We start from the raw sequence: 14648 nt of genomic DNA on the forward strand, positions 1-14648 counted from the left end.
TTATTACTGACAAATGACTGAAACAATAGGAATTCGTACGAGAGATGGATAGACAAAACAACAGTGAGGTAACAATATATTCTTTTATTGTTTAAATGTATGAGTTGTAAGCTACAATAAAGAATACCCATTTTATGAAAATCAAACTGGAAGTTAGAAATAACAGAAAAAAATTAATTAGGTCATGAGTCATCATATACATGTCAAAATTTGTCATTAGTTTTCGAGAGCTGTCAAACTTATTTTTATCTCTCTATTCTGCAAATGCATTGTTTTTGAAAGTATCTTGGACGGATATTGTAATGCGCAACTTACTTTATATTCCACATTAATATTTGTGCTTGAAATTGCTTTGTTGAGCTCACCGACGTCACATATGAATGTTTATTGTTTTAGTTTATTGTCGGTTATAAAGGTATCAAATCTCAATATTAAGATATAAGAATTGTTCCTTTCTGGTAGACAAAGGAAACTATTTGGTTGAATCATGATATAACGGTTTTTCGAAAGAACTGAATATTCTTTGTTTTTTTTGTTATTCACCGGAAATTCAAAAAGTGACATCACCTTAACTATCAATTCTTACTGCATGGTATTTAATTTTGAAGGTAGTTCTATATGCAAAGTAATTTATATATTTAACACAGTTAAATACATTTAATTAGGATTTTATACATTTGAAGTAAATATCTAAAGATAAAACATTTTGGTGAAAGATGGCTATTGTATATCTTTAAGTTGTTTCTTTACCTTTTATATACAAGAGGGCCAAGATGGCCCTATGTCGCTCACCTGAGAAACACACCATAACAGTGTAAACATGTCTGACCTCGTGATTTCATGGTAACAAATATTCGGGCCAATTTTCATTAGGATTGGACCAAAAATGTGGTCTCTTGAGTTTAAACAATTATTTTCTTTGATATAAACTAGTGACCTAGTTTTTGAACCAAGATGACCCATATTCAAACTGGACCTAGATTTTATCAAGGCAATCATTCTGACCGAATTTCATGAAGATCAATTGAAAAATACAGCCTCTTTCGCATACACAATGTTTTCCTTTGATTTAACCTTGTGACCTATTTTATGACCCCAGATGACCCATTTTCCAATTTGGCCTAGATTTCATCAAGGTTATCATTCTGACCAAATTTCATAAAGATCAGTTGAAAAATACAGCCTCTGTCGCATACACAAGCTAAATGTTGACAGACGACAGACGACGGACGCCGGACATCGAGCGATCACAATACCACCTCAGGTGAGCTAAAAATTAGATATCTTTGCTTTTGAAAGTTATTAATTGGATGTAGCTTTTTTATCTACATTATCTCCATGGACATCAACAATTTCTGTTCACTCCCGAAAGGAGTTGTAAAAAGAAAACAAAGAAGACAAATAAAGTTTCCAATTTATTTTTTTCCAGTGGAACCATCAACATTTCAATATAACAAACATATTCTATGCACAACTTATTAACTACATTACAGGAAAACCAATACAGATAAAAACAGTTACTACAAAAGTCATTAGATTGTCTTGATCAGTTGATTTCAGAATTGTTGATGAAAGAATTCCAACACTTCCGGACCTCGCAGATTGAACATAAGACTAAAATAAGATAACTGTTGATGCATGAATTCTCTTTTGACCATAACTTTATTTGATATTGTAACGTTTTAGCTTAAACCATATATTAACTATGTATTAACTACACAACATGCACAGTATGGCCGCCACATCACGTCTTGAAACATATATTTTACTAATTTTCTCAGCAATGAGAGGCTGCGGCGATTACAGATATTTAGAACTTATTATTTGAAATTGGTTAAAAAGAAGAGAGATATATGACAGCTCCATTGTCTTGTCTTTTTTTCAAATCTGCAAACAATATTTGTTTGTTTTTTTTTTTTTAAACTTACAGCTTACTATAAAGTGAAATAAGATATACCGCGGTTTGTTAGAACGTTCGATAAGACAATATAAAGTTTAAATTGTTTGCTATTTTGAAGTATGACATTTCTAATGACTACGAGAACAATTTTGTTTCTATAGTTATTTGAAAATGATCATGTCACATCTTGGTTATTAAAATCATACGTGAAAATATGAGAACCCAACTGAGACTCTTTTCATTAATAGTTGTCAATTTTTACAAATCCTGTTTCCACGGCAGCGTGCTACTCTTAATTGCGGAAAAACACATTGAATGTTCGATTTTATGGTTTAGAATTACTTTTGCAATATTTTGTGTTGATTAATATGAAACTGAAATTTGAACCCAATATATGAAAGTATCTTATCATAAGAACTTTTTACGTCTTTTGTCTTTTCATATACTGTATTTTTTGTTTATTTGATATATATTTAACGTATTTTTCAACACTTTTAGGTTATATAACGAAAGTCATTAACCTTACCGAATTCACTACAATAGAGCGTTAAATGAGGAGAGGAACTTAGATACAATGCTTTCTTTAAAATGGTGAAGGTTAACACTGCATCTCTCGGGATCATTTGGGAAAGAAGTTCTATGATGAAATGTAGTTTCAAACGTTTCTTGTGAATTGTTAAAGAAATAATCATTTTCTTTCGAAATGAAAACTTATTAAATGTGTAATGGTTCACAAAAGTCATGTTACTATAGCAGTCTGTATTAAATTGCCTGTAATAGTTATAACTAAGTTAACATACCCTGTATATAATTAAATCATTAAACATAGGTAACCTACAGTTATTGACAGTTGATGTAACACCATACATATAATATGGAATATACGTTTACTTTTAAAAGGGAGGTAAATGTGTATGTCTTGAAATAGTTATTCCTCTCAGGATTATCCAAATTGATATATTGCAAGTTTTTACTTATTTTTTAAACAAAATCCATCTATTTCTTTTGTAATGTTAATACATACCAATCTTGTATAACATATATTGTAAGATTTAAGCCAGTTATAAGACAGACAAGTTTCATATTGCATTTATATAAGCGAATACCTATAAATATGACAGACAATTTGCGTTATCCTTTACTTGCTGTCAAAATAAATGAATATTTAAAGCAATAAATATGGTGAAATACACCTCATTACAACAAGGCTAATACTAACGCCGTTCAAATTGAAAAGTTAAAGACTAACGTAGACACCTTAGGTACATTAAATAAAATCTAAACACGAAATACTCATGCGTCTTGTTAACTTTTAAGTAGCAGGTGCTTTAGGCACGAATTGAAACACATACATATACTGAAAAACGACTCTGTTAGTTTCACGTAACGTGTTGACATTTAATAAACTGTAACACGATTCCTCTTGTACACAATCGTATGACAGAAATGAACTTGTTTTCTTCTCAATGATCTATATCTTAATATTTACATTTTCTCTTGGGTCAATTTTGGTCTTTTTAAGCGCACCTGTTCCTGAAAGGCCTTTCTAGCTTTAATTAAAAAAATAAGTTTTAGTTTAGCATTTATTCAACGCACGTTTGTTGGTTGAAAAATGTCTTGAAGTTCAAGGAACTGTCTTTAAACGACGCGTTTCATAGAAACTGTAACCATTAAAATTAATTAGAGCAAATTTAAAATTCAGCATTAAATTTCTGGACCTGGAATTTCTTTGCACGAAGCGCGTTAAAAAACAACAACACTTAAATCGTTTAAAGGAATAGAGCAGACCCAAAATTCAACATTTTTCTTTGTTTGTATAATTGCCATCGGTAATCCACATAGGCGACTCCTCCTGAAAATTGTTAGTAATGTTAGTGGGAGAATAGTGCAAGATACAGAAGACGCTCTAATTCAAGAAGCCTTACTGTTTTTTTTAGCGCGCCTGATGTAAAGCACCCATGCACGGGACTCTTAGTTTCTTTTAGTTGGAGACGCGGGGGTTGCACTTAAGACCCCTTGGTTTGTAGTTAGACAGTGTGACTACAAGACCACAACAGTTCAAAGTGTCAGTGTAATTTAAGACTTTCCTAAAAAGTGGCGAAATGGTAATGAATTAACGTTCCGTTCCTATGCATATACTTCAATAACATTGTCTTTTCACTAGGAATGACACTGCATTTTATCCTCAGCATATTCAAATATTGCAAGTGCTATTTTACAGCTACTAGTTTTCATCTCTAGAGAAAATTCTATTCCTGAACCGATTTAATTGAGTGTATAATGTTTCACAATGGCTGCGTATATCAAATCTCAATTCTTATTAAGGATTGCTATTCTTCATTCAATACTTTCTGACTGACTCCATAATCCAGGGCTCTGGACTGAAGACCGTTCAGTCTTTCAGGGAGTGAGTTGGAGTCTCCCGTGGGTATTACATCTTTTAGGCCTTTCTTTCATTGTTTTTTTTTATCTTTAATTCATTATAATTATAATTTTTTTGTTAAATCTGTAATTACATAATTTTATTATTTTTCGAATTGAAATGGATATGGAACATATGATATAGACAAGGGATGAAAAATCTGGCTACGGCCGATTTAAAATTGATTGAAACTTTAGACGGTAATTTTTTTCATTTGTTGCATTTGGCCTATTAATGTTTTCTTATATAGGTTATATGATTTGTTGTAATAAGATTGTATTTTAGAAGGTACTTCTGTTAGGTGCTATTTTTACTTTCAGTAAACTAAAAAGGCCAAGCACAAATAAAAAGGAATTTGTGTGGTCTTTTATCTTTTTAAAACAATTGATTGTTGAGTCGTAGATCAAATAAAACAGTCATTAAAGGTATGTTGAGTGTTGTTTCATTTTGCTAGTTTCCAAATTTAATTGGTCTAGATCACGAATGTGCTAAATTTTGATTTTTTCTGTATGAAAATTACTGCCATTTAGAAAATTAATGTGTCTACAGTTATACTTTCGAAATATACACAAAAAAATGTATATAGTTTAGAATGTTCTTTATATCACCAATGGTAGATTTAATATCTTAAAGTAATATGGCTTGAGAATGATAATGACCTAAGTTATTTGAACTATACTTTTTCAATAGCCACATTTAACTGAAGGTATCGCTTAACAGAAATAAATACTAAACATAATAGTTGTCACGCAAAAGAAATGCAAATGTAACATAAATCCACAGGAATGGACTATTCTCTTTTGATAATCTATTTCTTTTGTAGTGTTTAACAAGCCGCGAATTTGTACATTACAAACGCCTGCTCTTTGCCTTAGTGTTCTTCTGAGACAGGTCGTAAATAAATTTTCTAAAGTTCGTTGCTTTGTTTCGAGGGTATTTTTTCAGTTACAAGGAAGCGCAAAGTTTCACAGTTAGCAAAGAAAAGTAATGAAAAAGAGAAACTGAAAACAAAAAGGGAATAAACTTCTGCTTCAGCGCTTTCAATTTTGTCAGCTAACTGGTCATATATATATGTAATCTATTATTTGTCTGTAATCTTGATGTATTAAATGATGAAAAGGCTTACTGAAGAATAAAACATATATTTGAGCATTAGAAAAAAGCGCAAACTTCATATTAATCTATATGTAATGTGATTTTTAGCAAATCAGGTCAATTCAAATATCAGATAAATTTAGATCTAAGAAACGGACAGACAAAACAATACCCTAAACATTACAATTTTATTGGAGGATTATTATCACCGATTCCGCAAACAGAAAGAAAAAAGCAAATTTTACAAAATTCATGGTAAATTGCCTTTATCAAAGCGAGAGTTTCATTTGTTAAACATGCAAGTCTTTTACTATCACAACATTAGTCTTTTACGGCCGTGTGGCTGATGTAAAAAGACTCCCCATACTGAAACTCAATGTTACTACATTTTCTGTACGTTCGAGCTCACGAAGTCCTTTCAGTTCTACCAAAGTAGAGTCCCGCGTAAATATGTTGCACGTTTCACCACCTTCTCAAGAACAAATTGAGTCGAACTAAGTCTGCCGTTATTTTGCTTGGTGGTGTTTTATGCTTCAAATGGATTTTCAGATAGGTTTTAGAAAGTGAGATAATTTATATTTTGTTTTAATTATGTCGTGATTAAGACATTATCAGTTATTCTTAAATAAGTGATATTAATAATAAGTCTAAGATTAGGTTGCTTTTCAAAACTGAAAGAATTTAACCTTTTTTATAAAAGGAAAAGGTCCTGACTTCAAATGGCAAAATCCTATCATTAAATGGATGCATTTTGAAGTTACAATATTGATTCTTTTAAACAACATTCCTCCAGGTATACTTTTCATTATTAAATTTTAAAATCAATGAATAATTATTTAAGCTGACAGTGTAATACATGTATAACGTACATCAGAATATTATCGATTGTACATTTTTTTTAAATGCATGCCTAGGAAATCAAATATATCTGGAACACAATCAAGGATTTTGTTTTACCTTTTATGTGCAATCACTGTTTTGTTAAATTAGTGTCAACCCTACAAAAGTGAGGTCATATAGCGATTTTTCCCCGATGATGGTGGAAGACCCCCAAAGGTGCGCCTACGGGCATCATTTTAAGCATAGGCTAATAACTCGGAGGAAGCACCGACCTTACACGTATCAGCTATATGGTTGCCTTACAAGGAGAATTATAGACCCCTAGCGAGGTTTCGAACTACATCGGCAAGGGGCAAGTCAACGACAGTAACCGCTAGGCTACTGAGACCCCACTGCAAATCATTATCTAGTGAAAGTACTTTGTAATCTTTAAACATTTGACAAAGACCTAGGGACTTACCGTTTCAAAAGTATTCAAATATGTATTTAAACTATAATGGGCCGAATATTTTTACCCATAAATGACCTTTAAATACTTTTAGAGGGCGAGTGTGAGGCAAGGACAATTAAATCTTAAATTCTCTATCTATCTAAACATATAGATGCAAAATGTAACAACCATCGCCAAAATGACTCTAAAAACAAACATGATTAAACGTTTTTTATAACGTACAAACAAATGGAACACTTTACTGGATAACAATATGATACATTGTACATTCAATTTGAAAAAAAAATATACAAAACAATAAATGGCAAATACTCAAAGTTTAAACACCAAACGACAAAACATAACGTCAATATTGCACAACAAAATATCACTTAAAATATATAATACTAATACTTTATCAAAAATGTAGAACAACAATGTACAAAAATATGAATTTGTATGGATGATATCTGTTTATCTAACAATACGACCAACATGAAACAAATGCGCAACAAAATTTCAAAACACCAATGACTGGAATAACACATTTCGTGGTATGCACCAGAAACTGCAAAAAGTTATATTACATAGTAGTTTCTAATAAAAATCGTTAAAGTTAAAAATTATTAACAAGCTAGCTATATCTTTCGATACTAAATATCTAAATTTAACACAATACTAGTTTCTAACCATGTTTTAGTCATGGCAAACATTTTAAAAAAAAGAAGCTTAATAGTCGATAATGACAGTTAAATATCAAATAATATCTAATAACAGCATATCGTATTCAGTATGTACGTTTTTCCATCTTAATAATTGAGCCGTGCTATGGGAAAACCAACATAGTGGGTTTGCGACCAGCATGGATCCAGACCAGCCTGCGCGTCCGCGCAGTCTGGTCAGGCTCCATGCTGTTCGCTTTTAAAGCCTATTGGAATTGGAGAAACTGTTAGCGAACAGCATGGATCCTGACCAGACTGCGCGGATTCGCAGGCTGGTCTGGATCCATGCTGGTCACAAAGCCACTGTGTTGGTTTTCCCATGGCACGGCTCATATGATATTCATCTTATTAATAATACAAATGTATTATTTTATCATAACGTATTCATTTCTTCGTTTGTATTGAAATTAATTGAATTAATTCGAAACATGACCAGCATGTTACCATTCCTATGTAATCAATAGCGTCTAGGTCACCATTATAAAAGTCAATAGAACGAAATAAATCCCATCACTTTTAATGTACCTGTTGCGGAAATCAATTTCCTTGTTGTAGCATGTAAAGTAATATTTAAACAGTTCTCATTACAGTGTTTACAAAGAACACATACTAATCAACCAAATGACAATGGCTACTTGAATAACCGAAACCCCCACACGAAATGGGTGTGAATGTAGAAATACTGTTAAAAGTTAAGAAATAGCTGTAAAGGTAAACGAAATACATTTATCCATTGCATCATTCAATTCTAATATTCGCATTCCATCTAAATAAGCTCTTAATGACAATTTCAGTATCTTATACATCTCAAGTCCTAGGGAAATGGCGTGAATATTGAAAACAAATGAATGTAATAAAGAACCATTGCAATGACAGACTAATTCAGAATCAATGAAATAAACCCGTTCAAAAATCGTAATTATCACATAAAGATGTAATTGATTGTCTTTGTAAACAAACTGTATAAAAAAAGAAACAAATGAAAGAAAAACATAAAATGGCCAGTAATGAAAGTAAATCTATGCTTGTGAGTATGACAGTAAATTTGCCTTTGTTGAGAATCTTATTACGATTAATTTGTCTTTGAGGGGAACTCTTGCTTCTATCAAGACAAATTACATGTATAAGTTAGAGAGAAACCAAATTGTCTGATATTAATGTTTACTAACAAATATAATTTCTAGTAAGAGGGGTTACATAACATAACATAAGTGACTGTAACAGTTGGTCTTGACCTCCTTATGACCCAAGGTAAAAGACTGCATTGCTCATCCCATATGACCGGCCAATGTCAAAGTATTAGTACAATTAGGCATATAGTACTTGGTATTTACGTGAACCAAGATCTTTGAATAATTGATGCAATTTCCAATAGAATTTACCATGTGTAGGTATCATGGTTAATTGTGTCCCTCCTACATTGAGCTGAACGTTGCATTTATTGAGTTGATAGTTGCTGTTAACCTTAAGGACCGTAAATAATTAATCCAAAATATGTTACCACATAATTTGACCTTTGTTACCATATGAATGATTACGGTGAAATGTGTAATTATGTAAAAATAATTCAAATACTTTTCGTTGATTTCTTTATATTGGTTGTTGAATCTTAAAATATTCAGACAAATACAATTTTATCCCATTACATTTGTAAAATCAGCTGTTTTACTGACCTTAGATTAAAGATTAGAGCTTGATATATTTTGACGCATTTCTACATATAATAAGTATAAGAACAGCTCATTTGAAAAACAAAATTTGAACTTTACAGCTACTATGGCTTAAATATGTACTAAATTCAGAAAAAGGAACATCGTTTATTTTCTTCCTACACTCTTACGTAGATATGTTGCTTATAATGAAATAAAAGAGAAAAGAACAATCGACGATAGGTGAAAATTGTATGATTATTTATGATTTTATTCAAATCATTATACATGTACACGGAGTATTATTTCGAATTTAAATAAAGTGTTTTTTCTGATGGGGATATGTTTTGTATCTAAATACACACATTTCATTCAAAATGGCGTATCTTATGAAAAAGGAACATATAAAGAAAGTAGGAAAAGTGTCCATGAAATGACGAGTTTGAAGGTTAAAGAATATCGTCTGCGTTATGAAAAACAAAATGATACTATCAATACGAAAAATATGTATACAAATTGAAAAGGAAGTTGTATGAAAAACATAATGAATAAAATGAAATACATCTGTCTTTACTAGAAACAGCACAAAACCAAAATGTACATTCGAATTGATCTATGTGATAAAGTAGGGATCCTTGCTTATGGATGAAATACAACAAATAATATAAACAAATTGTAAAACTTCCGTTTAGATAGAATATTACGCCGGTTTGAAATGTCCTTTTGAAACAGACTGTCTGAACTCACATATTTGCACAGTTGGTATTGATTGAGAATAAGAGGATATTATATCAAGAACAGTTCTTATTATTTACGTGAACAACTCTCTTGAGGCGATTAAGTGTAATTTCCTCTGAGTGCACTTTGGAATTAAATGTTTACTGGCCTTCGATCTCATGTTTTGCTGTTGTTTTGTTTTATTACAATTATTGAACAAAAAATACAAATAGACTTTTACTGTTGGAAAAATTCAAACTTATTTTACTTTTGGACTACTACATTTAACCTGAAATGCAGGAAGCAAAACTTTAACCTTTAGTGTGAAGCTAAATTGCATCTATGTACATAACATGTTTATTTTAATATTTGTACAAATGTTATAGTTGTATTGTCTGCAAATTAATCGTATTCGTATCTAAAAAATCTAAAATATATTTCTAATACTTTTATGCATTTCTTCGTAAAACGTATTAAAACAACAACTATCATTATACTCAACAAACAATTAAAATACTGAGAAACAAAAAATCTCGACCTGAAAATTAATGACACAAGCACTCTGGTTGCCGTTGCAATATCTAAATAATCGTTTTTTTTATCAAGTTCGAGCGTTATCATGGTATTCAGGCTCTTCTGTGACAATCATGGAGGTCAAGGTCGTTGCAGTTGTCACGTGATGTAGTTTTGTAATAATAATATCTGATTCCTCACTTCCTTGACGTGAAATGCACGGGGAATCACGAATAGTTTTACAAAGACTAGCACGTCGTGATTGGTTTGCATTTCCATTACAAGATACTTCTCGCTTTATCTGTAAACCTAAAATTCCTTTAAGTTCAACTCTCTGAATCTTCGACCTGAACACATAAACTAGTGGATTTAGGGCACAACTTGACATCGCTAACAAAATTGATATAGTTTTGATGACAGGTTTGATTTTTCTTGGGTCATCAATAAGGCATTCAAGGATGATTATGATGAAATATAGTAACCAACAAATAATGAACGTGAATACAACCATGCAACTGGTAACTGCAGTTTTCCACTCATCCCGACGCCAGAGGACGGAGCTGGAGCGGCTTGAGATACTTAGGCGGTGCACGAGAATTGGTACCGCACTCATCCGACGATTATTACGCAGGGGTGTTTGGGAAATCTGGTCCTCTAATGCATTTGGAGGCATGCTGTTCTTACGAACCTTTTCGCTATTCGTCTTAGCGGCTTTGAAGATTACACAGTATGCCCACAAAATTATAAACAATGGCAATACGAAGCACAAAGTCACAAGGAAAATAGTAAATGTCATATCGTTAGAGTTTCTACTGGTTGATACGGCAGTACACGCCAATTTGTTTCTTTGATATTCATACCGGTTCCATCCAAGTAATGGTGGAATTGAACAACAAACCGCCAAAAACCAAACAGAAGCGATCATGGATGAACATCGTCTGCTAGTCATGTGCATCGAGTAGTGCAATGGTCTAACAACAGCACAATAACGGTCTATAGCTATAATAACTAGTGTTAATGTGCTAGCTGCGAAAATAGCGTTCATTAAAAATCCAGTCGTTTGGCACCAAAATCTTCCAAACTGCCAATCTTGTGTAACAAGAGCCGCAAAAACAAACGGCATGACAAACAAAGTTTCTAAAACATTACAAACTGATAAATTAAGAATAAATTTATTTGAAATAGTCACCAAGGCAGGCTTTTTATAGAAAATTAGAAAAACAAATACGTTTCCCGCGAAACTAATGAAGAAAATCACAACCAAGGTAATAGCCATGACCACCACATTTGTCGTCTGCAACTTAGCATCCTCCAAATCCAAGATGTTAGTTTTGCTCTCTGTTGTAGATTCATTGTCCAAATTTCCAGTCAGATTCATTTCTTGTATTATCTTTCAATTTTTTTTCAGAAGTTCCCGTGTCATTTACGCTTAACTAATATATTCCATTTATACGACGACCACTAAATTGTACGTCCAGTGTGTCTGAACAAAGCATCTTCTCTGAGAAATAAGGAATGTGAAATTACAAAATATACTCTGAAAATCAATCTAAATTATTCATCCCCTGAGAAATCTAACTTCTAGGGAAATAAACTTCCTGGCCAATAAAGCGTTGCAGAAAAAACTGATAAATCACAATGTACGACTCCAAACACTCTGAGAGAGCGACACTACGCTGGATTAGTTCCTTTATTTGTCACTAAAAGCGTCTGTTAAGCGTCTTCAGTGCCAAGTTGAAGCAAAGACTGTGCAGTATTTGCCAATATATGATTGCTGTGTGCTTCGTTGCCCTAATATATAGCTGCAGGCCTAGGAGAAAATCACTTCAACAGAAACTGCTAGTACCAATTATTCCAATATTCCTACCAAGCGGTCTCTGCTCTGATCATTGTCTCGTGTTGCTAAAAATAGATTTAAAAAGATGCATTTGATGATCAAATGATTGGAATGATAGCCTTGGGTGTTACGAAAATAAACACTCGTGGCGTTAAATCAATTGACAATGTAAATCTGCAAATGCAATAAAAAGGTTACGGGAAGCTAATTCATAGAAAATTTTAATTTAATTGAGAATGACATTTAACGAGAAAAGAGCTGTATCCATTTTTTACGACATTTCTATTTTAAAATCAGGCTAAAATGTTTTCTGATAACAATAGTCAAACAGCAGTAACAGATAAAATGCTTACAAAGTTTAACTATGGAACAAACATTTTTATTGAAGTTACATAAGAGTTAAATTAGCAAAGCAAAACTTTCTGGAGACTATAATTTAAAAAACTGCACTTATTTTGTTCCCCATATATATGAAAATGAACCTGTTATATGTAGTGAATGTCAAAAGTCACATTGTATCTCCATTCCCCTATCAAAAGTCTTTTAATGCGCCTCGTTCCTACCGCCAATACTTTGTTTGAATGTATATTAGTTCGTATGTGATATGTGATAAGTACACAACGGGCAGGGACCTAAGTAGAACTGCGTCACATCTTAAAGATAGCCAGATGGTCACCCCTGACTTGGCTCGAACCCACATCGGTGAGAATCAGTTACCTTAAACATTGAGGCATCTATATCCATCTTAAAACGGAGGTAATTCTGCATTAAGCAATATATAAATTGATATTTATATCATTAAGAATTACACGGTCGTTGTGTTATCTTTTGTTACGAATAATACTTAATATAATATTGTGCAGATAATAAAGTCACTAGAGAATACGGAGGAAAATTAATCAGCGCTTTAGCTAGGCGAACTTTTGTTTTTGATGTTATGTGTAGAAAAGCTGATCTGCTCATTTTATGCTTTGAAACACTTATCTAAAAAAAGATAGAATTTGAAAATGCTTTGTACTGGCTTTTGAAGATTACAAAAATAATCCACGGAACAATAATCGCGTATTTCTATACTATAAGGCTTGAATAATTTCTCAATTCTCAAAAATTGTATGACAAAACGCTAAAACAATAAAAAGAGGAATTGCATAATTAGGTAAAGATATAAACATTATGTGGTTATTGTGTTAAACAGAGAAAGATAGATTGAACATATATTGTTATCTAGTGTAGACTAGTTTGCCAGTCAGTGGACAGAACTGTAAAACTTGACATTTATTGTTTAGTGGTATCATATCTCATGCTCGCTGCATCGAACAAATGATGTATAGAACAAGTCAAATGCATTTGGGTCGCCTGGTGCCTAGAAGCCGCCCAGTGGAATAAAATATCACATAGTAAAGCTGTAAAGCAATTCATTAATACACATTTATTGACATATGCAATGCTGCAAACTACGTTGGTATTCATGTCAAGAAACGTCTGTAAAACGTATCTAAAGGATTGAAGCGACCGTAAAACGTGTCTAAAGGACAGAAGCGTCTGTAAAACGTGTCTAAAGGGCTGAAGCGTCTGTAAAACGTGTCTAAAGGGCTGAAGCGTCTGTGAAACGTGTCTAAAGGACTGACGCGTCTGTAAAACGTGTCTAAAGGGCTGAAGCGTCTGTAAAACGTGTCTAAAGGGCTGAAGCGTCTGTAAAACGTGTCTAAAGGACTGACGCGTCTGTGAAACGTGTCTTAAGGATTGAAGCGCGTCTTTGACGCTTTTAAATGAACGTGTCCTCTAAAACTCTTAGTTGTAAAACGATCTCTAGATTGACGTTCTGTTAAACGTTGTCTTAAAGATATGAAGCTCTTTGAATTCTTTGTAGTGTTGACAGGACGTATTGCCTCTCTTTTCTACTAGTTGAATACAATTGTCTGTATTCACATTCACATAAAACATGATTGAATCACAGCATCTGATTGTTATTTACATATTTAATCACATGTCGCATGTTATATAACATTAATAGAATCATAGTTAAATAGTGTTGAACCAGTAGACAAATATATCCATGTAATCTAATTTGTGGTTCGATGCACATTATGTCTCCATACACAGGTAGAATATTTGCTTTGTCATACACAATTTTATGGATGATCACTTAAATCATTCTGAATATTTTGGAACTGGAAGCTATATAATTTTCATGAAGTAAGTCATTATTACTGGCTAAAATATTTCAAATATCAATATCTGAAGCAGTACCTGCCCGGTTTTAGAGTTATTTACAGCATGTTTGTAAAATATGAAGAATACCTAGTTTTGTAACACTTAGGCTCCATAAGTGTTTACTACCTTATTTTAAGAACGAATGCACTTAACACTTTCTCCTGGAATATCTTAAACATTTCTTTCAATGCATTCTGCAATACAATACAAATGCATCATTTAAACATCCGCACTCGACTAAAAGCATTTGTTACAAAGTTCAGAATTTGTTTATTTGCCGCATAAACTGAGGCTGGTGTAAATTGTGTT

General features: G+C 32.5%; 1 protein-coding gene across 1 annotated transcript; it reads right to left on the minus strand.

Annotated features, from left to right (window-relative positions):
* Positions 1 to 7478: 7478 nt before the first annotated feature.
* Positions 7479 to 12027, minus strand: LOC123535145 (G-protein coupled receptor 161-like). The gene has a single exon (XM_045317693.2). The coding sequence runs from the start codon at positions 11664 to 11666 to the stop codon at positions 10377 to 10379; it is 1290 nt and encodes a 429-aa protein (XP_045173628.2). The 5' UTR covers positions 11667 to 12027; the 3' UTR covers positions 7479 to 10376.
* Positions 12028 to 14648: the final 2621 nt, after the last annotated feature.

Source organism: Mercenaria mercenaria, chromosome 12 (assembly GCF_021730395.1).
Source record: "Mercenaria mercenaria strain notata chromosome 12, MADL_Memer_1, whole genome shotgun sequence".
NCBI classification, from domain to species: domain Eukaryota; kingdom Metazoa; phylum Mollusca; class Bivalvia; order Venerida; family Veneridae; genus Mercenaria; species Mercenaria mercenaria.